Source organism: Stomoxys calcitrans, chromosome 5 (assembly GCF_963082655.1).
Source record: "Stomoxys calcitrans chromosome 5, idStoCalc2.1, whole genome shotgun sequence".
In the NCBI taxonomy this organism is placed as follows: domain Eukaryota; kingdom Metazoa; phylum Arthropoda; class Insecta; order Diptera; family Muscidae; genus Stomoxys; species Stomoxys calcitrans.
In genome coordinates this window covers 139,236,752-139,264,506 of record NC_081556.1, presented here as the reverse complement: position 1 = coordinate 139,264,506, position 27,755 = coordinate 139,236,752, and the positions used below count along the sequence as shown (strand labels likewise).

The 27,755-nt window shown below is 36.5% G+C and overlaps 1 protein-coding gene across 13 annotated transcripts in view; it reads right to left on the bottom strand.

Moving 5' to 3' along the window:
• LOC106089108 (guanine nucleotide exchange factor DBS) overlaps positions 1 to 27,755 on the bottom strand; it is a 352,997-nt gene that overhangs the window by 13,987 nt on the left and 311,255 nt on the right. For 12 of the 13 annotated variants that reach the window (XR_009398579.1, XR_009398580.1, XM_059370338.1 and 9 more), the window contains 6 exons: positions 20,686 to 20,796; positions 14,472 to 14,567; positions 7,356 to 7,541; positions 6,942 to 7,259; positions 6,659 to 6,856; positions 1,185 to 1,703 (listed from right to left, as the gene is read on the bottom strand). Coding sequence is in view for 11 of the 13 variants with exons in the window: in XM_059370338.1 (XP_059226321.1) it covers positions 1,185 to 1,703; positions 6,659 to 6,856; positions 6,942 to 7,259; positions 7,356 to 7,541; positions 14,472 to 14,567; positions 20,686 to 20,796 (1,428 nt within the window). In the remaining 2 variants the exon portion in view is untranslated. Of the gene's footprint in view, positions 1 to 220; positions 627 to 1,184; positions 1,704 to 6,658; positions 6,857 to 6,941; positions 7,260 to 7,355; positions 7,542 to 14,471; positions 14,568 to 20,685; positions 20,797 to 27,755 lie in introns of those variants that run through there. The other variant, XM_013254877.2, reaches the window with a different exon arrangement.

The window sequence follows — 27,755 nt, the reverse complement described above, 5'->3', positions numbered from 1 at the left end:
TTTTACATTAAAGTATTGATATTTACAAAAGTCTGAAATTATTATCAGCTGTCTTATGTTTTCAATAAATTAAAAATGTGATTTTTATAAGTGATGAAGAAAAACACTTTAAAAAAATCCTTTTGAGAAGCTAAACTAATGCGACTATCTTTTTACACTCAACACAATTTTTTAGAGATAAATTGTACTTGAAGATTTATCTAAAAACAATTTCAAGCTGTAAAGGTTCAACTTTCTTAATGTATTTTTTATATATATACGATATATGCAGATTAAATTTAAGAATATTGCACTGGAAGATTAGTTCTGGTTCTCATTTTGGGTTTTGGTTTTAATTTGAGATTTATTCTGCAGTAGGGGACACAGAACTTTGAACTCAGAGCTCAATGCTCAACGGAAACATAGAATTTTGAATTGGATTTGCTATTGCGAGGATATGAAGAACTATTGTCAAGTGGTTGCGGATGGTGGTTTTGGTTGTGGTGGTGGTGTTGATAATTGTGGTTTTGGTTCTGGTTGTGGTTATGGTTCGAAGGATGATTATTATGATGACCATTACTCGGAGTTGTTGTAGTGGTGTGGGTGCTGTTACTATTCGACCACGGTGCAAGGGAATTTATGAAACGCTACAAAATTCGCAATATATATGTATTTTTACAAACATACCACATACGTACACACACACACACACACATAAGTGGTAAGGATTAGATTTAAAATCACAAGACATACAGACACCAGAGTTTGAGTTGAAATTTTGGTTATGGATTTGGTACGTTGCGTTTTGGTTTTATTTTTTTTTGGTTGCGTAGAGGGACATAATTGGGATCATATTTCATTTTTTTTTTTGAGTATTTAGAATGAAGTGTTGTATTTTTTTTATTTGGTGCATGGAAATAAAAAAAGAGAACCCAAAAAACATGGAGAAAAAAAACAAGACAAATGAATTAAAACATGTAAAAACAAAATAAAATAAATAAATAAAAGAAGAAAGGGAGAGTTTAAAAATTTGGATAATTAATTTTGCTTTCAACTCAACTAACCCAAAAACCAATTGGAAGAGAGGAGTTTTAATAATTGATCCAATACAATAAAATTTTAAAAAGTCTTTTGTTCCAAAATTGAATTTTTAAATTTTAGTCATAGGAAAATAAAGAACAAATTAGAAAAAAACCTCCACTTACCGGTGTACTGCTATTATCATCTGCCGTTGACATTTCATCCTCACTATTTGAATAATCCGAACTCCAACCACATGCCTCATTGTGTTCCTTATCTGTCCCCGTCGTTGATGCTGTTGAGTTAATGGTTATGCCCGATATCAGGGAGCCATTCGAACTTAAAGGCAAACCTCCAATTGTGGTACAGTTATCATCACTGCTACTACAATTCGAATTGCGATTTGACGATTCCGAAGAGGCATCACAACTTATGGTTCGCCCTGAGGGGCCATACAGTATATTGGGTGTATCCCATGAGGTGGTTTGTCGCAGACCCCGATGGTTAAGACCATATTGTTTGATTTTTTCCCCCTTCAATTCCTCCAGTTGGGTGAGTAGTACCTTTTTGATTTCCGCCACCCATTTGTTTTTGATGTCGAGTGTGGGCGCCTGCAGGGTGTGTACCTCCTGGCGACCCTGTAACCAAACTTCAAAACGTTTTGTGTCACCGCGCACGGATTCGGTTAGACCGATTTGAGACATCTGAAAATAAGGGAAAAGCAAATAAGGTAAGAAATGTTGGGAAAGCAACAGGCTGATATACCGATTCTTGGGAATAAAATTACTGAGATTAAAGAATTTCTCTCCAAAGAAGCAAAACTTCAAAATAAGAATCATAAAATGATTAAATTCAAGTCGCTATGTTTCATTTTGAATTTCGCTCGCTGAATAAATCTTATTTTACTTTAAAAATGACTCATAATATTTATTTCGGAAAATCCTTTTATTAAATTTACTGTATTTAGTTTTAATATGTCCTTTGTTCATGGGAAATTAAGTATTTTGTAGTACTTTTAATATAAGGATACAAGAGGATACTCCTATTTGTAAAGTCCATAACCTTCAACGATATTTAAGCTCTCAATCAAAGATATTTAAAAAGACCATCAGTTAAGGACTCCCTAATATCACGTAAAAAAATGTATTCCTTGGAAAGTTGGATATTTGACATCTTTAGGTTTAGTTTTGTAAAACCTTTATATTGAGGACAATAATTTTTTTATTTTTTTCATGATGTGCTTATTTTTCTTTCAAGAGGAGTGTTATGATCGAAAAATTGTATACAATGTGTATACAATGGAAAATAAAAACCAGAGGCTACCACACACAAACCATGATACGACGCACAGTGGGATGGCATAAAAAATTTGTGAAAATGAGTCTGCCATTTGTGAACGGATAACGATATCTTCACGAAATTGTGTATGGTTATAGCTGAGGGGTTATCCAGATTATATGCCATGTGGGCAAAAAAGTTTATTTAATCTGGACACCTCTCTGTTCTATTTCCATTTATGAATGAAAATCGGAACACACATTCGCTTTTGGCGGCCCGAACAAATTTTTGTAGCGCCGTTGTGACTAACTTTGAAGGCCCACCATTATGCGCATAATCTGGATTATACATCATTATATTATTATGATTATACATCAGCTATTCCCATATACATATCGTACATTTCACTTGTCAATTCACAAATGACAGACTTATACGTTACGTTCTTTTATCTTTATTTTTTCCATTTAATCTCTTTGTCACGTCGTACGATCCTTATAGCAATCTATCTGTTTTTATTAGCATTCCATTTGTGCCTTTACCCATTTGTAATAAAACTCACCCATCACTCTCAAATATATTCATCAGTATTGTTTCCTCTACTTGTTCTTCCATCCGCAACTCTATGCATTTTTTGCATCTCATCTGTTCAATCCCATTATGTTTTATTTCCTTACCTTTTTTCATGTCTATCCATCGACCCCTCTATTAGTGCTTTCACCTATCCAAATATTGGGTTGCTCAAAAGGTAATTGCGGATTTTTTAAAAGAAAGTAAATGCATTTTTAATAAAACTTAGAATGAACTTTAATCAAATATATAATTGCCATTTCGTTCGATAACCTTTTGCCATCTTCCTGGCAAATTTAGTATTCCACGCTCAGAACTTCTGGCCTTTATCTGCAAAAAACTGAACTAAGTGCGATTTTATAGCCTCATCATTGCCGAAAGTTTTACCATTTAAGGAGTTTTGGAAAGATCGAAATAAATGGTAGTCTGATGGTGCAAGGTCAGGGCTATATGGTGGATGCATCAAAAGTTCCCAGCCAAGCTCACTCAGTTTTTGGCGAGTGACCAAAGATGTGTGCGGTCTAGCGTTGTCCTGGTGGAATATTACACCTTTACGATTGACCAATTCTGGTCGCTTCTCCTTGATGGCTGTATTCAATTTGTCCAATTGTTGACAGTAAACATCCGAATTAATCGTTTGGTTCCTTGGAAGCAGCTCAAAATATACCACACCCTTCCAATCCCACCAAACAGACAGCATAACCTTCTTTTGGTGGATATCAGCCTTTGAGTTGGTTCACCATGCTTGGACCATGATCGTTTTCGACTAACATTGTTGTAAATAATACATTTTTCATCTCCAGTTATGATTCGTTTTTAAAACGGATCGAATTCATTGCGTTTAGGGTGCATATCACAAGCGTTGATTGAATGAATTTCTTTCAATACATGTGGTACCCAAATATCAAGCTTTTTCACCAGTCCAAGACTTTTTATGTGATAATGATTTTGATTTTGGTATATTTAACTTCTCTCCTATCTCACGCTAAATTACATGACGATCCAATTAATGCTTTGATTTGCTCATCAACAACTTGATTTGGTCATCATCAACTTCATTTGGCCGACCTGAACGTGACTCATCTTCCAGAACGGAATTTGCGAAACCAATTTTGACACTGTCTTCCTTTTAAGGCTTTATAACCATACACATCTCGTAACTTTTTAGCAACCTGCTCCGCGTTTTTTCCTTTAAGGAAATAATAAAGTAAAATATGACGAAAATGCTCCTTTGTGGGCTCCATATTAAAATTGACGCCAAACAAACAATTGTAAACAAAATTTCGTGCACTTTTTTTAAAAGCAAGCTAAAAGTAACATCTGATAACTGATAGAAGAAAGAATCCAATTACAGAGTCACAAGCCGTTGAAAAAATTTGTCAACGCCGACTATATGAAAAATCCGCAATTACTTTTTGAGCAACCCAATAGATATATCTATACCCAATCGTTTCTCTAACCATAATTTTACGCGTTCCTATTCTCGGCTGTCAATCCTCTCCTCTCTATCTCCTTTCCTTTTCTTTTCTTTTCTTTTCTTTTCTTTTCTTTTCTTTCCTTTCCTTTTCTTTTCTTTTCTTTCCTTTCCTTTTCTTTTCTTTTTTTTTCTTTCCTTTTCTTTTCTTTTCTTTTCTTTTCTTTTCTTTTCTTTTCTTTTCTTTTCTTTTCTTTTCTTTTCTTTTCTTTTCTTTTCTTTTCTTTTCTTTTCTTTTCTTTTCTTTTCTTTTCTTTTCTTTCCTTTCCTTTCCTTTCCTTTCCTTTCATTCCCTTTCCTTTCCTTTCCTTTCCTTTCCTTTCCTTTCCTTTCCTTTCCTTTCCTTTCCTTTCCTTTCCTTTCCTTTCCTTTCCTTTCCTTTCCTTTCCTTTCCTTTCCTTTCCTTTCCTTTCCTTTCCTTTCCTTTCCTTTCCTTTCCTTTCCTTTCCTATTCCATTGAACAGTCTATTGGACCCTGCATTCATCAATGTATTTATGTCTCCATTCGTTTCTTTACGATCTTTCGGTTCAAAACCTGTCCTCTCCCGACTACAGCCTATTACAGCCGTTCCTCTATTGACTGCTCCACCCGTCTATAGCAATATCCTCTATCGTCCGTCTAATCGCAACACTATTTTTCCTTTCCTTTCCTTTCCTTTCCTTTCCTTTCCTTTCCTTTCCTTTCCTTTCCTTTCCTTTCCTTTCCTTTCATTTCCTTTCCTTTCCTTTCCTTTCCTTTCCTTTCCTTTCCTTTCCTTTCCTTTTCTTTCCTTTCTTTTCCTTTCCTTTCCTTTCCTTTCCTTTCCTTTCCTTTCCTTTCCTTTCCTTGCAAATCATTGAATTTTATTACCAAAATCAGTGTTCGGTTCGAAATGTGTTCAAATTTTGACAAATTTTGTTCAGCGATGAGGCTCATTTCTGGTTGAATGGCTACGTAAATAAGCAAAATTGCCGCATTTGGAGTGAAGAGCAACCAGAAGCCGTTCAAGAACTGCCCATGCATCACGAAAAATGCACTGTTTGGTGTGGTTTGTACGCTGGTGGAATCATTGGACCGTATTTTTTCAAAGATGCTGTTGGACGCAACGTTACGGTGAATGAACACATTTCGAACCGAACACTGATTTTGGTAATAAAATTCAATGATTTGCAAGCGTTGCTCGTTAGTAAGTCTATTCATGATGAAATGTCAAAGCATACTGAGCATCTTTCTCTTTGACACCATGTCTGAAATCCCACGTGATCTGTCAAATACTAATGCATGAAAATCCTAACCTCAAAAAAATCACCCTTTATAACCATTCGTAACAGTTCGACTTTTTTCCTCCGTCCTTCCATTAGCCACACAATTCGCCAATCCATTCCCCTTTTCTTATCTCCGTTCTTCCAAGAGCACATTCACCTTTCTGAATATCGATTGATATTTATTTTTATTCAATTTGCGGCGATGCAACACTAAATGTCTCCTATAAGGTACATTGCGCATATAGATGGCGCAATTTTCATTATTATTATTATTATTATTAAATTTGATTTAATTCGGTCTGTGCATTGATATTCTTTTTGATTGATATTCTGATTGATCTGATTTTTACTTCCTATTTTCGTTTGATATTTAAGTGATGGGAAATTAAAGATGGTATCGATATTATTGATACTTATTATTTGAAATATCAAATATTGCTATTATCGATAGTTTGCCAATGCTTGTTCTTCCATGAGTCACTCTATTCGCCAAAGTCGACTTTCGACTAATAAAATTCAATAATTTGCAAGCGTTGTTCATTTGTAAGACGATTCATGGTTAAATAATAGACCAAACTGAAGATGGTTGACAGTGAAACAGAACACGAAATGTGCGTGAGCTGTTTAAACCAGTGTTGCTAAAAAGATAATAGGTAAACAAAGTCAACCTTTATATAAACTTTCTCGAGTATTATTCTGTCGGTTGGTCCATGCTTCTATACTAGAGTTGGTAACTTATCGATAAACCCATGAAAATCGAATATATATATGGGAGCTATATCCAGATCTGAACCGGTTTTTTCAAAAACGTGCCAAAAACGTTCCTAGGCCAAAAAACGTGCCTGTACCAAATTTGAAGACGATCGGATACGACCTATACTTTGTACACAAATTAATATGGACAGACAGACAGACGGACATAGCCAAACCGAATCAAAAAGTGATTCTGAGTCGATCGGTATACTTATCAATGGGTATATCTCTCTTCCTTTTGGCTGTTACATACATACAAATTCACTAAGTTATAATACCCTTTACGACAATAGTGGTGTAGGGTATAAAAATATGATTTGATTTTCTTTCTCAACTTACCTTTAGATAATGCTTGAACTGATAGGTGCTCTTATTGTGGCCCGGTTTCGAAGTTTGCTTACAAAATAGCATAGATTTTTGATATAAAAATATATGTCTTTGTTGGGGTTTTATGCGCAGACGTATGTCCTTTTTCGACTCAGACCAAACTTGAAATGAATCTTGCAACAATAACTCGCCTTGTTGAGATAAATCGGTCTGCAATGAAAAACACAAAAAAGAAAATTCCATACAAAATTCTGTTTTCCATGAAGTCAATAAAAAAATCTTGCGGCACACTTACCGGAAAACCCGTTATAGCTACTTGATGCATTGAATCATTGACACACTTCAGCACAATGAGCATACAGTCCAAAGCCTTTTGTAATTCTTTGGTACAACTGCCATTGTCGCTGAAACGCAACAAATCCTTAAGTAACAGCTGGTATTTGGTTATACGCTGAACGGGCTTTAAGAGATACGCGGCGAGGGGTAATTTGTGACCCAAACGTTTTTGGCATTCTTGCAGGAAGAGATGGGTATCGACGAGCGTTTCACGCAAACGATCGGAACGCGGTATATTTTGGCAGTAAAACGAGTATAAACGATAGAAAGTATCACGCTGTAATGGAAAGAAAAGAAAATGAGAAAAAGGAAAATGGATTTTTTGGTACCTCAAAGAGAATAGAAAACATTTTTTTTTTGTTTTGGAACTTACCCTTTGTACAAAACATAATGCCACCAGTTCCGTGGTGGATATACAATTCTCTAAATCCTTGAGAAAAACATCATTGTGAAATGTATAGAGCTCATGAAGATTGCCAAAAAGGATATCTTCTTTGCCCTGCAGACTGGCCGGTACCAAATGGATCATCTCTTCCGAATGCATTTGATCACAATAACCCTAAAATAGAAAAAAAGAGAAATAAAAAAAATACCAAAAATCGTTATATACAAATCTTAATAACTAAACAACATTTACACATTCCGAAGTATAATCTCCCTCAGACGACTGCTGATTTGAATCTTTGCTGCTGGGTGATGATGATCTCTGTCGGTTGCAGCAGTACTTGCTCAGCTCATGTTCTATGAATTGGCCAAATTTATCCTCCACATATTCCCCGACTTCGCTATAGCCCTGATGTTGCACAAATTCCTTTAGGATTTGTTCATATTTTTGCTCCTTGAATTTGTTGAAAGTGAATTTGGGCATTTCAAAGTTGTTTTGCGAGAAACTTTCCTCAAAAAACTCTTGACAAAATTTCAAAATTTCACGATAGGAATTTGAGAAAAAGTTGGTGCTTTTAGTTTTTTCCGAAATTTTGTGTGTTTCTCGATATTTGGGAGCTTTAAGGGTGCTCTCATATGAAGGAGGGCAGGGCGAATATTTGCCCTGCGAAGTACGACAGGTGGTGCAGACCAAACTCTCCAATTGTGGGGTGCGCTTGGGCTCCTTCAAAGACTTGGGTGTGGAGAGCAATTTAAGGCTGTTCAAAGAGTTCTTGCCCAAGGCCGATTGGGCTCTGGCCACTGAGGAGGATATGGACATAAGACTTCTGGGCTCATTGCAATCATCCACCAAATAATTCAAAATATCCGAGTAATTCTTCCTAGCCAGATATTCCTTGAATTCGGTATCATTTTCTATCTCCGAATACGAATTGCACTCCAAATAGTCCTTGACCAAACGAAATTCCAGTGACTCATCGCAGCTAGAAAGCTCCAGCAGCTCCTTGAATATAGTCTTACGTTCATCTTTCAGACGCTGTAAACTATTTCTGGCCGACTTTATGGATTCCAATGAAGTACTCTCCTCAATTTCTTTGAAGGTATTTAAAATCTTTATAGTCGATTTGCCATTCAACATATTGCGGGCCGAAAAGTTATAGAAATTGGTGCCGAATATATAGTTGTGCTGATCTTTGCATTCGTTCAAATCAAAATGAGGACGAAAATCATTTTCCGTGTAACGCACTGCAGCCACTTGGCCCTGTTCACAACCCGTTGAACTGTCAGCATCGAAAAGTGATCCTCGAAATGATATGGGCGAATTTCGTCCTGAGCTTTCATGCAAAGCTTTTGCCGTATAGATTTTCCTTAGCGAATGATGTATTTTGGTATTGACCTTCTCCATGATTAGGCAGGCGGTATTCTGAACTTTACGCAAATGAAATGACCCCGATTGGGAGGGAGTTGCTGTTGTTGCCTTGGAAGCTTTTTGCAAATCATAGCCTCCATAACGCATTTTTTGTTAGGCGTTTTTAGACTTGTGTTTGAGTTGCGATTCCTTGGTAACTGCACAAAGCGTCCGTCAGACTATCTTTCTTCAATGGATTATTGCAAATGCTCAACTTTCCTAAAGCGAATCTTTGCAAAAGTCCACGTTGAGGTTTTTCTTTCGCTTAACGTACTAAACTGACTTCTAATAAATCATCAACCATCCATTCCATTCAACACCCAAAGCTTAACATTTTGATGATGATGATCAAATTCATCATCTATCTCAATGGGAGAGAAGTTGGAATCATAAAATATTCTTCTTTTAGTTAGTTGTGGATGATTGTGAGATATGTATCTTCTATAAAAACAGAGGCGTTGGAAGAAGGGGAAAGAAAACAAAATTTTGTAAAATTTTTTATAAAAAATAAAATTTTGAAACATAGAACTGACATATAAAAAAAACTTTTAAAAATTAAAATTTTGATTTTTTTTTGAAAACAAAATTTTTCAAGTTTCCCATGAACATTTTTTCATAAATTGTCTATTTAAATAAAGTTTTGAAAAAAATCGCTGTGAAAATAAAAGTATTAAAAAAATTTCTATCAAAAAAAATTTTGACGAAATGTTCTATGAAAATAAAATGTTGAGAAAAATTGCAAAACAATTAAAATTTTGATTTTTTTTGCCTGTTAGGTCAAAGATCAATAAACTTCACAATTTTCGTTTGTTTCTCTTTCGAGTCGAGCTCAATGATTGGAAAATTTTGACCAAATTTTGTTTGTAAATATTTTTCCAATTTTTTTTAATATTGGACCTGAATAAAATGGCGCTGTACAGATTAGAGCTGGCAAACTATCGATAATCATAACATTCAATGTTTTCGATATTTCAAACAATAAATATCGATATTATCGATACCATCGTTAATTTCCGATGACATATATTTCAAACGAAATTATAAACATCGGGCGATCGATTTATATAGAAGCAATATCAATGCACAGACCGAATAAAACCATATTTAATAAAGTCAGTTGGAAGTCATCAATCGGTTGAAAATTGAGCCCTCTTTAGGCGCAATGTGTCTTATAGGACACATTCAGTGTCGGATCTCTAATTTTTGTTCAGTTTTGCAAAAAAAATTTGACTTTACCAAAAATATCGATAGGAAAAATATTAACCGATATTCAGACCAAAAAAAAATAATTCGATAGTGCCAACGATATTTTGCTAGCTCTAGTACAGACCGATATCCCTTCTCTTGCTAATAGCCAAGACGCCTCAAGGTCTTTTCCTCTAGAGCCAATATAAAGGATTTCCGTTTGCTGAGCACCAGCCACGGATTTTGTAGTTTGCATAGCACGACGCCTGTTCTACATACCATCACTACACAATTAACTGTGGTTTAAATCAGATCAGGCCATGCGAAAGGACAGTTTTCATGGCTTTGGACTTCCCGAAAGCTTTCGATACGGCCAATCATTCCACGCTTTATGAGGACTTTGTAAACACTTCTCTGCAGCCGGGCCTTAAATGTTGAATTACAAATTATCTGCCTAGTGACTAGTCGTTTGAGGAATTTAGAGACAAGAAGTCGAAGCTCCGTAGAAACTTGGGGAGCTCCCACTTTGGGGTGATATTTCCGGCACTTCTAGCTATCCTTTATTCCACACTCTACAAACGGATCGTGATCGTATCTTATGCGGACGATTGTAAGATCATGGCTTCGAGCCCCTTCATTGTGGGGTTGCATTACTACCTCGGCGACCAAAATTAAGGTTGATATAAAATAAGGGCAAACGCCCAACCCAGATGTAGACAGATGAGGGCAATATAGCTCTTAGATGAAAGGATTTTGTCCCAAGAGAATGAGACTGACACATAAAATTTTAATAATTTTGGTTTTTACCGAAATATTTGAAGGGCAGAAGATCCTTACCTTATATATCATAGAGGTGGGATGTTCGATTTAAGCGAAGACATTTGGTATTTAAAATTGGGGTTGAGCAACTGGGAGAAAAGCCCCAACCAAAAAATCTCAACTAGTGAATATAGACCGATGGGAGCATTATGGAACTTAAATGAAAAGAATTTGGGGCTGGAGTATGAAATTGACATCAAAAACGAACGATTTTGGTCATTGCCATTTATAGAAGGGGAGAGAATATTCCCCCTTACATATCTCGGATAAGGGTCGATGGATTTAAGTGAATTTTAGTTTTCACTCTTAAAGTAATCCAAGAACACGAATTTGCTATTCAAAATTGGGGTTAAGCAACTAGGCCAAAACGCCACAACCAAAAAGCAAGCCGAGCGGACTTGTGGACAATATGTATTTCTGACTAGAAATGGCACAGGTTAAAAAACTTTATCAAATTTTGTTTTCGCCTAAATGGTTAAAGGAGAAAGGATGGTTCCGTTTATATAAATCGGAGGTGGGTATTCGATTTAAGAAAATGTTGTTTTCCAGCCTTTTAGTAACTCAAGAACAAACATTCAAACTACGGGTTAAGGAACTAGGCGAAAACGGCCCACCCAAAAATCCCGACGAGCGGACTTGTGTTCCGATGGGAATAATATGCGACTTAAATGACAGGAATTTGGGGCTAGAGTATGAAACTGACATTTAAAATGTTACTAGTTTTTTTTTTTGCCAAAATATTCGAAGGGGAGGGGATTCTCCCCCTTTTATATCTCGGAGGTAGGTTATTCCATATAAGCAAATTTTGGTTTCCATCCTTATAGTATACTCGAGAACATGAATTTGGTATTAAAAAATTGGGATGAATGGACCAAACGACCCCACCAAAAATCCTAAAGAGCCGAGATACAAGCCAATGGGGCCTATGTGGGATTTAAATGAAAGGTATTTGGAACTAGAGTAAGAAACTTACATAAAAAAGAACTTATTTTTATTTCCGCTTTAATATCTGAAGGGGAAAAGATCTTCCCCCTTAAATATCTCAGAGATGGGGTTTCGATTTAAACGAATTTTGGTTTCCAACTTTGTAGTTACGCAAGATCACGAATTCGGTATTCAGAATTTATATCAAACAACTAGGGGGAATGCCCCACTCAAAAACCCCGCCAAGCGGACTTATACACTGATGGGGATGATATGGGTAGTTAGGAGTAGAGTACGAAACAGACATTACAACTTGTTGTAATGTACATAGGACGCCTGGCTCATACCCAAAACTCTGAACCTAGTATGCAGTCTGAGAAAGACTTCTGCCGAGCAGAAATTTTAAATTTTACAAAAATAACACAAATTGGAAGCGTTTTAGATGATTCAAGAGGGTTTATTGTTTTTTCCTTTATTATAGCCCAAATTTTATATACAGATTTAGATTTAGCAAAAATGCAGCGAGCGGACTTAAAGAGCAAAAGGAGGAAGAGTTATCATGTTACTAGGAGCCCGCCCAAATTTTCAAAACTCTTTGACCGTACATTTAAATCTGTGAGGATAATAAGGGTCAAAAAAATGTATTTCGAAGTAGAGTAAAAAACTGACATACAAATTTGGGGCGAAGAGTCCGTATGCAATTCCGCTTGGGATATACATCCTTATGGTACTCAAGGAGTTTGTTGAGATAATACAAATCTAACATCTGGGGCGTCATATCCAAAAAAAAAAAAAAAAAACAAAATGGAAATAAAGACCGATCAATATATTTGGAAATAGAGTGGGAATATAGAAACAAATTTTGATTCCAACCATCCATGTCGCCCGCTCCACTTTTAATGACTAGAGTAGAGTAGTAGAGATCTGACATTAATCTTAGGGTCAAGTTTCTGGCTTAATTGTCCGAGAGAACTTGTGGCTCGAACATGATAGTTTGAAGTTAAAATGACAGGCATTTTGGAAAATATGTACAAAATGTGAACCACTGAGTCCTAAAATGTTTAGAGCTTTCAAATTGTTTTCCTAGATTACTCAATTTAAAGACATTATAGGCAAATTTTAGCCCCATCGGATAAAAATTGAGGCTTCCAGGGGCATGATATACCAAATCGGGAGATCGGTTTATAAGGGGCTATATCAGGTTATACACCGATTTGTACCATACTTCTCACGATTGTTGGAAGTCATAGCAGAACCCTACGTGAAAAATGTCAGCTAAATCGGATAACAACTGCGGCTTTTAGGGGCTCAAGATGTCAAATGGGGAGATCGGTTTATGTGGGTGCAAACCCTAACAATAATTTTTAAAACGATGCTTTTCATTGGTGGGTGTAAAGATTTAAGCGAAATTTGGTTTAAACCATTTAAGATAATCAAAAATACGATTCTGGGAACAACATTTGGAAATAAGCTACCAAGGGGGAACGCCCTACCATATTAACCCCCCTAACGGACATGTTTACGGATCGGGACAATATACGACTCATATAAAAGGAATTTCGGAGTAGAGTTCGATTCTGATATCAAAATTTGGGCCAAGTGTCAGAGGACCGCTCCAAACCTAAAATAACCCCCCCAGATCGCTAAGCTTGATCGCGACAATACTGCACTAAAAATTTCGGGTGAACCTCTCATTACCAAACAACAACCCAAAAGTAGGCACAATATGGCTTCAAATAAAATGTCTTTGGAAGTAGAATGAGTTTGCTAAGAATAGCCAAAATCGAGGAGGCCACCGTAGCGCAGAGGTTAGCATGCCCCACTAACGTCCGCTGAACGCATGGGTTCTAATCCTGGTGAGACCATCAGAAAAAAATTCAACGGTGGTCTTTCCTTTCTAATGCTGGCAACTATGCTGGTACTATGCCATGTAAAAACTTTTCTCTAAAGAGGGTTCACACTGCAGCACGTCATTCGAACTCGGCTTTAAAAGAAGGAGAAATTTTCTGAACAGTAAAATTTTGGAAAAAAATCATTAAATTACGATTTCGCATATATAATGATTTTAAGATCTAATTTCTTAAAAGGCTATGTTAAATAAGCCCCTTCCAGCAGCGTTCATTACTATTTTTACCTACTCCACTGCTCGAATAAATGAATAAAAAACAATCATTTAATGCACTAATTGCATTCATAAGCGTTCATGTGCGGAGTGGATTTGCTTTACAAAAATTTTTGTTTTTCAAAACTCTTACATTTGCACAAACAAACTCTGTACATCGTTTTTGTTTTATGAAAACTTGCATTTTAACCGTTTCTAGAATTTTTAATTTATCGCCTTTTTCTCTTCTCGGCCCTGACACTCAAAGATGATTACGGGCAGTTGGGATGAAACATTGACGGAGTATGGTCATTTATGTAGCGGTTCAGAGCTGCCTAAGTAGTTCACTGACCATCAACGAAGTTATGATTATGTTGCACTTTGTTTTGAATGATGGCAAGTAGGTTTTGTTGCAACGCTATGTTTTGGGGAGGCGAAGGAAAGTTGAATACTTCATGCTTCATGATGATTAATTAGCAATTTTAATTGATTCTCGGTAGTCGTCGACATCTATAATTAAATTCTGGGCTAATTTATTCACTCAAGAATTTTTACATTTTTTAGCCGTTGGTTAGCCGTTGGTTATATGGAGATAACGCAGAATGTTGTGTATGTTGAATATTTCAATGCAGACTTTTTAATGGTTGATGGGCCTATGCGAAACTTACCTTTAATATTGAACTCATTTCACTGACATAGATACGCTCCGTTTCCAAGAGTTCGCTGAGTACATGGCCACGTTTCAAACGTCTGGCTTCCATGTCCTAAAAGTGGCAAGAAGAGAAAATTTATTTTTAAGAATTTTTTTTTTAACTAATTAAAATAATAACACACAATAAAATGAACCGGTCAAGTAAATCGATTTAAATTCTTAGATGTTAATAACGATAGGGAGTAGGAAAAATAATTCTCTCAAAGAGTAGTACTCTAAGAATCTGAATCTGATGAATGTATCATAAAAGACAAGTTATTCCATTGAATAAGTGGTTGGGAGATTTACCATATAGGAAAGGAAAAAGAAAGCAACTCTGGTTTCATATTCCTGCAAGGGGCTATGTTAAAATACAGCGGATATAATTATATCCTACTCAATTACCTTGGTACAACAAAAAGTACAATGTTTTTCCCTTAACAAACTTTGAAAGCAAGACCAAGTTGCCTTAAATTTATATTCTGACCTCTTTAAGTCCATATTGGGTGATGAAAACTCAGTAAAGAAAGTAACCCATCTGATCTTTTTGGTAGTTTTTAGGATCTAACTGTAAAAATTCCAGAAAAACTTCGTCGTCGTCCAAGTTGTAACTGTATCATAATTTTGAGAACTTAAGCTCAATCCGTAATTAAAGTACCATTTCATAATATTTTGCAATGTAAGAATCGCAAACCTTCTAGTCGTGCAGCAGATTTTTCCAGGTGTACATATATCTCCGGAGGCCACAGTAGCGCAGAAGTTAGCATGTCCGCCTATGACGCTGAACGCCTGGCTTCAAATCCTGGTGAGACCATCATAAAATTTTCAGCGGTGGTTATCCCCTCCCAATGCTAAACTTCTCCTCAAAAGAGGTGTCGCACTGCGGTACGCCGTTCGGACTCGGCTACAAAAAGGAGGCCCCTTATCATTGAGCTTAAACTTGAATCGGACTGCCCTCATTGATAGGTGAGAAGTTTGCCCCTTTTCCTTAATGGAATGTTCAAGGGTAAATTTACAATTTTTTTTACATGTAGCTCCATTTTGAGAGTCAAGAAAGTACCATTTCATACTTATTTTTACTTTTAAGTACCAAAATGTGAGAATTTCAGAAAAATCTTCTTATCGCACAACAAATACTTTCAAGGTGTACTCGTATCCCTTAGCGCACTTAGTACATGGGCCTTAGCTGCATCCGTAAAAAAGTACTATTTTGCACTTTTTAGTACAAATTTTAGTACAAATTTTACACTTTTTAGTCAAGAAAGTACCATTTCGTACTTATTTTTACTTATTTAGGTAAAATGTAAGAGTTTCAGAAAAATCTTCTTATCGCACAACAAATACTTTCAAGGTGTACGCGTATCCCTTAGCACACTTAGTACATGAGCCTTAGCAGAATCCGTAAAAAACTACTATTTCGTACTATTTTGCACTTTTTAGAACAAAAATATTAGAATTTCACAAAAAATTTTATCGCACAACAAATAGGGTCAAGGTGTACAAAAGGCTGTCCCATTTCATAGGGAAAAGAATGTTGGGCTAGAAAAATGATATGTGCAAAATTTTGTGATGATTTCGATCTCCATCTTAATTTCAAAAACCGGAAGACGGACTTTCAGCACAGAAAAGATATGGGGACAGACTGACATGGCTAGGCAGAATCAGCAAACATTTCTGGGACGAACTACAAATTTTATCACAGCCACAGTAGTGGTGCAGGATACAGTTCGTGGTTCTGTGATTTCATAGAGATGTATACAATTTCATGCTGTGACCTAAACAACTGGTTTCCTTAAAAAGCACTACATCCAACTTTGGACGTCGTGGCGGCACGGATTATGGTTGACCATAATATTTCGTATGCGTTTCAAAAAAAAACTTTTTGTTTTTTGGGACACTCTAGTGTACATATATCCCTTAGCACACCTAGTTCATAAGCCTTAGCTCAATCCGTTCAGGAAGTACCATTCCGTACTATTTTGTACTTTTAACCGTGCGTTTCCTTCCACTTCATGAATGATTTTTGAAAAATTTTTATATTTAAAACTTATAATTTTTAAACGTTAGTATACGACATAGACAAGAGCGTTGTTGAGGCTTTTGATGCAAACTCATTTTCCATAGGATACGATGGGACTCACCGTGAGGTTGATCGAAGGCTTATGATTACAGAATTTATGTTAAAGGTAGACTTGAGGAGCTTCGATCAACAATTTAAGTCACCAGGACCTGATGGAAGATTTCCGGAGTTACTACAGAAAGAGGTGGACTACCTGGCGACCCATATGGCCGCTATTTCACAGCATGCCTAGGATTTGCATACACTCCGAAAGCCTGGCAAGAAAAGTTATGCGACAACAAAGGCCTACAGACCTATAAGCCTTACGTACTTTCCACTTAAAACCATGGAAGGTATTGTGGATACCATTATAAAGAGTAGGACATCCAACGAACTTCTCAAATACAAACAATTTGCTTATGTCAATGGAAGATCGGAGCCTGCCCTGCACGAGGTTATACATAAAATAAAAGAATCCTTCGATGTCAAGACGGACACATTGGTGGTATAAATTGACATTGAGAGGGATTTTAACAATGCGGTGACCGACATACTGATCCAATCCTAAGACCTGCACCGAGTGGACCGGGTCCTCAGATAAGGGAGAAAGTGGCAAGGGCACGCCACAGAGGGAGCACTTTATCACCACTCCTATGGATGGTCACCGTAACTAACCTATTATGGAAGCTGACTGAGGAGGAACGCTACGCAGACGATATTATAATACTACTAAGGGGTAGAGATCCGAATAAGCTATGCACAAATGCCAACAGCGTCTTTGAGATAGCACACGCCTGGGCAGACCTGGGGTCTCAATGTTAACCCAGAGAAAGCTGAAATCTACTGTTTACAAGGAAAACGAAGATGGTAGACAACAGACTGGCAAAATATCGATATTCGCAACATTCGATATTTACGATATTTCTAAAAATAATTATCGATAGTATCGATACTATCGTTAATTCCGTATCACCTATATTTAAAACGATAATGAGAAGTTAAAACCAGTAGATCGGTTTATATAGAATCAATATCATTGACCAGATCAAATAAAACCACATTTAATAAGGCCAGTTGGAAGTCTTGAGAGAAATCATTCTACAAAATTTTAACCCAATCGGATGAAAACTGCACCCTCTATAGGCAAAATGTATCTTAAAGGATATATTCAGTGTCGGTTCGCTCATTTTTTTTTTCAATTTTACAAAAAAATTAACTTTGCGGATAGTATTGTTAGGAAAAATATCAATCGATATTCAGACAAAAAAATATCGATAGTATCTATAGAGCCATCGATATTTTGCCAGTTCTAAGATGAAGGTGGTAGAGCTGGTATACTATCGATTCTCGCAACATTCAATATTTTCGATATTTCTAAAAATAAATATCGATAGTATCGATATTATCTTTAATTTCGTTTCACCTATATTTCAAACGAAAATGAGAAGTATCAATGCATATACCGATTAAAACACAATTTAATAAAGTCAGTTGGAAATCATGAGAAAAATCATTGTACAAAATGTTAGCGCAATCGAATAAAAATTACGTCCCTTATAGGCTCAAGAAGTAGAATCGGCAGATTTAATAAGGAAGCTAATATATCAAGTTATGGGTCGCTTCTGCGATGCTTGAAAAACTCAACACGAAGAACGATTGAAAAATTTATGATTGGGATACGAGTATAATCACGATCGGATCGATGATTATTCCCTACACCACTACTGTGGTACAGAGTTTTATAACTTAGTGAATTTGTTTGTAACCGCCAGAAGGAAGAGAGATAGACTCATTGATAGGTATACCGATCGACTCAGAATCACTTGCTGATTCGATTTAGCTGTGTCCGTCTGTCTGTCGGTCTATTTGTCTGTCCGTCTGTCCATTTTAATTTGTGTACACAGTAAAGGTCTCAATTTTCATCCGTTCGTCTTCAAATTTGGCATAAGCGTTTTCTTGGATCTAGAGACGAAGCCTATTGAAATTGGAAAAAATCAGTTCAGATTTGGATATAGCTCCCATATATGTGTTTGTCCGATTTGGACTAAAATTGCAGTTATATCGTTATTTGTAAACCGTTTCTCACAAAATTTTGCCCGAGGGATTCTCTTATAAGTCTGGACATTATTGGTGAATTTCATAGAAATCGGTTCAGATTTAGATATAGATTTTTCAGATTTAGTTAATTTGGACGTTTGTTTACCATTTCACACGAAAATTGGCATATGGGATTCCTTTATGACTCCCGGTTTTGATGTTGAATTTAATAGAAATCGGTTCAGATTTAGATATAGCTCCCAAATATATTTTTGTCCGATTTTGAATAATACTCAATAATTTAGTAATTTGTTAACGAATCTTTATAAAATTTGGCACGAAGGTTTATTTTATAACTGTTCTGATGAATTTCATAGAAATTTATTCAGTTTTAGATAAAGTTTCCGAATCCATCAGAATCCATTTACTTTTGATCCATATGGCCATCTTTTGTCTTGACTATTGATCTGAGTTGGCTAAAGAAAAGGAGTTGCAAGCTGCACGAATGTATCTTCCGGTATCTCGTAAAATGGGTTTTTTTTTCGTAAAATGGGTTTCTTCAGAGCAAAGTTTGGCCATGAACATTCCACATACCTATGAGTGCTGTCTGATTCAAGTTTTAAGCTCAGTGATAAGGGACCTTCTTTTTATAGCGTGGTCCAAACCGCGTGCCTCAGTGCAAGACCTCTTTAGGAGAGTTTTTTTCCGCGCATCCATACCGGAAAATTTTTTTGTCGACAATCCAAATAGAAAAACTATATCGGATTGTCAACTGGCGAAATGGATAGCCACTGTGTGAACCAAATGAACACGATTTTTTAGCCATTTTGACTCCCACGTGCTTTATGTGACGGTGCCGAGTCTTGTTGGTACGTCTATGGTCTACGATAGTAATGCTTCCATGCCCACGGCTCTAAAGCAACTTCCAAAATGTTTACCCGATAATAAGTCGCATTAACTTTGATGCCAGGCTCGATGAAAACGATTGGATAGCAGTCATCGGCGGTCATAGCTATCCATACCATCGCTTGAGATGGAAATTTATTTCAGGCGGCCATTCGTAGGCTCAAATTGTCTTACATGCATTCGGTTAAGTAAACGCGATAATTTTCGGGGTATACAAATTGCTCAGTTGGAAAATTTTTCTTGAGAGACGATACTTTTCGGGGTATACAAATTGCTCAGTTGGAAAATTTTTCTTGAGAGACGATACGGTGTTTAAAAATTCACCATATTTAGCCGATTGCGCAGCAGTTGCATTGCTCTTTTGAGTCTAACTTTTTTGCGCTTGGAAGCGCTATAGCGATGTATGGTATAATGCAAAAACATTTTGTCCACTTTGAGGTGTTTGAGTTCGCCAACAATAGCCCGGATGTGATTTTCCGGCCAAATAAAACGCAATCACACAATTAAACTTAAACTCCATCACGGATAACTATCTTTTTAAATTAACTCCGAAGAAAATGCTTTTGGTGACTTGTAAGCAATATAATGAGCTGACAATAAAACCAAAATCATGCAGCTATCATTTCTAGTTTCACACATATACCAGTGTGAACTTGGTAACACTTTGTGTCGGCTAACCTGTACAAAGATTAATGGAATCAAAATAATAAACTATTGGGTTGCCCAAAAAGTAATTGCGGATTTTTCATATAGTCGGCGTTGACAAATTTTTTCACAGCTTGTGACTCTGTAATTGCATTCTTTCTTCTGTCAGTAATCAGCTGTTACTTTTAGCTTGCTTTAGAAAAAAAGTGTAAAAAAAGTATATTTGATTAAAGTTCATTCTAAGTTCTATTAAAAATGCATTTACTTTCTTTTAAAAAATCCGCAATTACTTTTTGGGCAACCCTATATGCACTAATTAATTAAAGATGTTAAACGGTATCTTGGGCTTTTTCTTGACTACTAAGTCATACGTTATGAAAATGGGTGTATAAGACTCAAGACTAGGGCAACATAACAGTAGCCATTAAAAATTTTAAAGAATTAGAAAAAGTCCCCAACCTCTATTAATCTTCTAACGAATTTGATGAAAATAACGAATTTTCATTGTCTGCTTATAGAACAAAGTTGAACAAAGATGACTTACCTGCTGACTTTCACCAGCATCGGAACTACAACCATTGTCACCGTTCAATGAAACGCCCGAATCCACGGCACAGTCCATAGATCGGGGTCGTAGTTCATGGATAACATCAGTCTGCAAAGAAAAACAATGAAAAATTATTTTTTCATCAAAATATTCAAACAAAAATTGCTATTAAAAAAATTGCCTAAAAATATTTCAGTTCGTTTATTTGTTGTTTTGCAAAATACCCACAAATTTGTTGACAAATCGCAGGGAATTAAGGTCAAAAGTTATAAAATGATTTAAAACAATCAACGGCATCAAACAAACAATGGCTACGCGCAACTGTGAGCGGAATTGTCAATAAAAATATTTTTTTTTGTTTATAATTTTTGTTGTTTTTCTATTTTTATAAAATGCCAACAGAATTGTCTTTAGAGTTTATGAAACTCTCCTCGAGAAAAGAAAAACAAGACGGAGAAACATTTTTGAATGAATGAAAACAAATGTACAAAACAGCTAAAATCTCACAAGTTCGGCTAGAAAGCTCATTGATTCAAACCATTTTTAGCCACTTTATTCAAATGAGAAAAACGGTTATTTTTTCCTTTGGCCCCCCCGGTTGGACTCAGTGGCTGGCTGGCTAGTTGACTGTTTGCCCCCAGATGCCATTGTCTTTATTGGAGGTTTTGTTTATATTTTCTTTTGTATTTTGTTTTGTCTGGTTTTCATATCAAACACGGCAGATGAGTTTAGTGTGTGTGCCTTACCAAGGTGTCAGACATGCGCTTTGCGATTCAAGCGTTGTGAATAATGATTTGACCAAGATTTGGTGTTGGAGTTTGTCAGTGAAACACTTTCGCTTAATTGTAAGAGTCATTTAGAGGCGTAGGAATGAATTTGAAGGCAGGGGGATTTTTTCAAAATAAACGAGAAACGTTTGGGGGTGTTCTTTGCCTTGAAAATAGATGTCAAATTCGTTCTTTATTCCCAAATACCGTTGATTTGAGCTCCATATTGCCATAGTCGGAAATCAAGTTCAATTTAGGGGGTGATTTCGGGCGTACCCCCAAACACTTGGCTTCAAAATTGGGTATCAAATTCGTTTTCTACTCTCAACTACCTTTCATTTGAGCCCCATATTGCCATAATGGCTTAATTGACCTATTCGAGGTATTTTGAGGAGGAAAAGCGCCACCTAGACTTGAACGCAAATTTTAATGTCATGTTTGTAATCTACTCCCAAATATTTATCATTTGAATTCCATATAGCCATGGTCGGCTGATATGGCCATTTGGGGTATTTGTGGGTGGGGGGAACCTCCCATTACTTGGATCTAATTTTTTATGCCATATTTGTAATCTACTGCCGAATACTTTTCATTTAAGTCCCATATTGATAGGAACGTCGAATTTATCTGTTTAGAGTAGTTTTGGGGTTGGTCCGCTGGGTACTTGGACCCAAATTTTAATACCATATTCGTTTTCTAATCTCCAATACCTTTCATTTGATACCCATATTGTGCCTATCAGTTCACTTTTGATTTTGGGTGAGGTAAGGGGGAGGGTCCTCCACCATCCGATATCTGAAAATTATATAACCTGAGCTTCCTTTCACAAAATCCTTTCACAAACTGTGAAAATTTTAAGAAAATCGGTTCAGCCGTTTTTGATTCAACGGAACAAACGAACAAACCGAGTCTCATATACAATAGATGGGTCATATGGCCATTTGGGGCGTTTTTGGGGGGTGGGGTGACTCCCTACACTTTGATCTGATTTTGTATGCCAGATTTGTAATCTACTCCCAAATACCTGTCATTTGAGTCCCATGTTGATATGGACGTTCCATTTGTCTGCTTTTAGAAGTTTTGGGGTTAAGTCGACTTCCTGGGTACTTGCACCCAATTTTTATTACCATATTCGCATTATACTCGTCAATACCATTCACTTTATACCCATATTGTAATTTTTAGTCTACTTTTGATTTTGGGTGGTGTTTTTGACCATATTCGTAGTCTACTCCCAAACACCTTTCATTTGAGCCCCTTATTGTCATGCACGTCAAATAATCTATTTTAGTGTATTTTGGGGTTGGTGCGTCCCCCCAGTTATTTGGACAGAATTTTTAATATGAAATACGTACTCTACTCCTAAATACCTTTCATTTGAGTCCCATATTATGCTAATCGGTAGACTTTTATTTTGGGTACTACTTTTGAGGTAAGGGGGAGGGTCCGTCCCCTTCCGATATCGCTGCAAAATCGTCTGCCCTTCAATTCCCCCTTACTCCGTTACAGACCGGCACCCAAACGATGCAGATCGTGCCATCCTCAGAGAAGTCGTTAATCTCCTCTCCTCACATTCCAAGACTGTTCGTGATCTTACCGTCCTGGTTGTAATTGCCTGCTTACTGTCCGTAAAATGTTCATACTCGACGTCCTCGCGTTAACACCACATCACCTCGCCCATTCCGTTATTGCTCGGATGTTCGCCTGCAGGACCGTATTACGGTCGGGAATTCTAAAACAGATATCAGTTCCTGGGTTCTAAATGTAGACCCCATCCGTGTAACATGATCTTCCATATGGCAATACTAGGGTTCCGTCAATCCAAGACTGTGCCGATGGTAGCAGTGCTTCGCACTCGACCTCAAGTGTCGTTTCGGGTAACCGATCGGAAACCTTTTCCATTCCTTCCAGGTTTCCTATTGTCGCCTCGATTATACCACGTTGGTATGAGCTTTGGTATCCTGTTTTTATATCCACAATCATAGGAAGGGGTATACTAATCTAGTCATTCCATTTGTAACACCTCGAAATATTTATCTAGGACCCCATAAAGTAGATATATTCTTGATGCGTTTCGAAATTCGAGCTAGCCATGTCCGTCCGTCCGACTGTCGAAATCACAATAGCGATCGAACGCGTAGAGCTAGCCGCTTGCAATTTTGCACAGATACTTTATATTGATGTATGTCGTCTGTGATTGCAAATCCATATCGGTTCACATTTGGAAATAGCTCCCATAATAATAACAAATAGCTCCCATGGAAGCCGTAATTTTTGATCGATTTGGCTGAAATTTTGCATTACGTGTTCTGTTATGAACTGTGCTAAGTACGGTTCAAATCGGTCAAGAAAGTGATATAGCCCCCATATAAATCGATCTCCCGATTTGACTCCTTAAGCCCTTATAAGCCGAAATTTTTCTCCGATTTGGCTGAAATTTTGCACATAGTGTTCTATTTTGACTTCAAAAAACTGTGCCAAGTACGGTTTAAATTTGTGTATAACCTGATAAAGATCCCAAGATTCGGCCCGGCCGAACTTAGCATGCTTTTACTTGTTATATATAAGAAGAAGATGGTTACTCATTATGGACGTTTAATCAAAATTTTATCTTTATAGAAAAATTTTCTAAAAAAAAGCGATTTTGTCAAAAATTTTTTTTAAAAAAAAATTTTGCTAAAATGTGAATTTTTAATTTAGATTTTAACAAATTTTATATTTTAAAATGTAAATTTTTAGAAAATTTTATTTTTAAGAAAATTTTGTAAAAATTTAGTTTTTAAGTAAATTTTTTAAAAGTTGTATTCTATGAACATTTTGTAAAAATTTAATTTCTATGAACATAAAATTTATATTTTTTTAATTTTCAATATTTTGTTTTTATCCCCTTCAACCCCCTTTTATTTCTACGCCTTCCTTTATGCTTGAGTATTACATTGTTGGCATTTTGTTTTCCAGTTTTTTGCTTGGCAGGCATAAAGTCTACAATTATCCAAAACTTGTTGAAAACCCACATTCATATGGTTCCCCTCCCTTCGTCATAGAAGTCCGCTGACTTGAAAGTTTATATTGAAGTCAATGTTATGAACCATTTAACTTGAACTCCGGATCAAAGTACTTGGTTAAGTGTTGAATGGGGGTACTTAGAAATAGAAACTTGTATTTTGCGGCAATGCTTTGTTTTTTTTTCACTTAGTAGGCTAATAAGACTGTCAGTCATTAGATAACTTAAGGGGAGGGTAGAAATAAGAGTAGCAGTGGCTGGAAGTGAAATTCTTAAGAACTTAAAACTGGTTGGGCATAAAAAAGTTTTTTTTTTTGATATTCAAATTTCTCCAAAGTATGAGAATCTAGTTGAAAATAATAGAGAAATTTCTGTAGGAGAATGAAATCGCAAAAAGGATATCTAAGGAGTTCCAATTAAGGTTCAATTTCTTTGAAGCAAATTGCAAACTGCCCATTAACATGCATTAAGAAATGGGGGCAGCCTTCTCACATATCAGTGAGTGCTGTGCGATTCAATGATAAGGGACCTCCTTTTTATAGCCTGATGCTAACGGCGTGCCTCTCTTTGAGAAGTTTTTACATGGCATAGTAACTACCGCTGACAACTTTTTCTGATGTTCTTGCCAGGATTCGAACGCAGGCTTTCAGCGTCGTAGGCGTCTTAGCTAACCTCTGAGCTACGGTGGTCCTGCAGACTTTGAAGACTGTTTTAAATCAACTGATGTAAACATTCGCAAGTTTTTAGAATTGTTAAAGTCACTGATTGCTTCAAATTCGTCTCATTGAGTCTGGCTACAGAGATCTTATTACAGGATAGAAGCTAATCTAAACTTGCTTGGAAAAGTAATTTTTAAAAATTTTCTGTAAAAAAAAAAATTAACAAAAAAATTTATGACGATCAAAAAATTCATTAAAAATTAAGTTCTTGAGCAAATTTTTGAAAGAAAATTGTATTTTGCTATATTTTTTAAAACACACAAAGTTTGAAAAAATATTAGGTAATTAAAATTTTTTTTTAATTTTTTTATTATGGCGCCATGACAGTGGGTCCACAATATTTGTACCCAAAATTGAAAATAAAAAAAACCCAAAATTTGGGTTGCCATTTTATTACGAAAAATGATCCCAAAACAAATGCACGCCAATGTATGGAAATGCACCCCAAAACGTAATACAATTTACGCCCCAATATTAAATTGGGTCTAAATTGTGACTTAGAATTTTGGGGTGTATTTTCATAATGCAATTTGACCCCAAACACCAACATACAAATAGACCCCGAAGTGTGCAATAACACTCCAAATATTTTGTTGTGGTTAACAGTGTATAGTTGTGGTGTAAGTGTGGATAACAATTTCGGGTGTATTTAATAATTGATTTTAACCAAAGCTGGTAGAAGAGTTTGGGAAAGAGAAAGGTAATCAGATAGCAATTGCGCGATGTCAAGATTCAGAGATCGGATTAAATGGGAGCTATATCATATTATGAACCAAGTTGAGCCATACTTGGCATGGTTGTTCATGGTCACACCAAAACACTCCATTCAAAATTTCAGCCAAATCAGATAGTAATTGCGCCCTCTAGAGGCTCACGATGTCAAGATCCGAGATCGATTTATATGGCAGCTATATCAGGTTATGGACCGATTTGACTGAGTTGTTGGAAGTCAAAATAGAGCACCTGTTGCAAAATTTCAGCCAAATTGGCTAAGAATTGCGCCCTCTAGAGGCTCAAGAAGTCAAGATCCGAGATCGGTTTATATGGGAGCTATATCAGGTTATGAATCGATTTGAACCATACTTGGCGCAGTTGTTAGCAGTTAGAACAAAACACAGCAAAATTTCAGCCAAATCATATAGTAATTGCGACTTCTAGCGGCTCAAAAAATCAAGATCCGAGATTGGATTATATGGGAGCTCTATTAGGTTATGAAATGATGTAAGCCATACTTGCCAGACTTTTTGCAACCGATTTGAGACATACTTGGAGACTTATTGAAAGTCAAAATAAAACACATGATGCAAAATTTCAGTCAAATCAGATAAGAGTTGCTCCCTCTAGAGGATCAAGAAGTCAAGATCCGATATCAGTTTATGTGGCAGCTATACAAAAACATGAACCGATTATGAACCACTTACAATTCCAACCGACCTGCACTAATAGGAAGTATTTATGCAAATTTCAAGCTCCTTGCTATATTCCTTCGAAAGTTAGCGTGTTTTCGACAGACAGATAGACATACAGACGGACGGACATGGCTAAATCGACTAAGAATGTCAAGACGAATGTTTGGTCTCAGATCAATATTTCGATGTGTTACAAACGGAATGACGAAATTAGTATACCCCTATCCTACAGTGCAGGGTATAAAAATTGCTCCATTTTTTGGAAAATATTTTTCAATTTTTTTGAAAAGAGCAAAAAGCGACTCTGGCAAAAAATATTTTTAACAAGTAAAAGCGTGCTAAGTTCGGCCGGGCCGAATTTTGGCAACCCACCACCATGGATTTTGCTAAAAATTTTTACAAGTAAATTTTTTTACAAGTAATTGTTGAAGGACATAATTTTATTCTACATACTAAAATTTTGTCAAACTAGCAAAAATTAAAGTTCTGGGAACCAAACAAGGATGATCGAGAGACCGGTTTATATGGGGCTATACCAGGTTATAGACTGTATTTGGTACAGTTGTTGGAAGTCGTAACGGAACGGCATGCAAAATTTCTGCCAAATCGGACAAAAATCGGAGTTTGTAAAAACTCAAGAAGTCAAATCGGGAGATTGGTTTATATGGGTGTTACATCAGGTTATAGACCGGACTTGGGACAGTTGTTGAAAGTCGTAACGGAACACCGTATGCAAAATTTCAGCCAAATCGGACAAAAATTGTGAAAGGGCTCCAGAAGTCATATCGGGAGAACGGTTTATATGGGAGCTATATCAGATTAGATTTTATCGATTTTTGTGACCACAGAAACTCCGGAAGAAGTAATTTTATTTGCTGCTTTTGGTGATTAAGGGAATTTTGAGATCTATCGAGATGGAGAAGGTGAAGGCCTACGCGGACGATATCATCATCGTGGCGAGGGAACTTTTCCTCTCTACTATTACAGACCTCGTTCAGGGAGCTTTGGGGAAGCTTTCCGGATGAGCGAGGGCCAACAGGCTTTGCATAAATTCCAGAACTGGTTCTTTTCACCAAGAGGAGGAAGCTGGGTGTTTTAAAGGGACCTGTTTGGATGGGGTGGAGTCATCGCCCCAGCAGGAAGCTGTCTGGATGAGCGAGGGCCAACA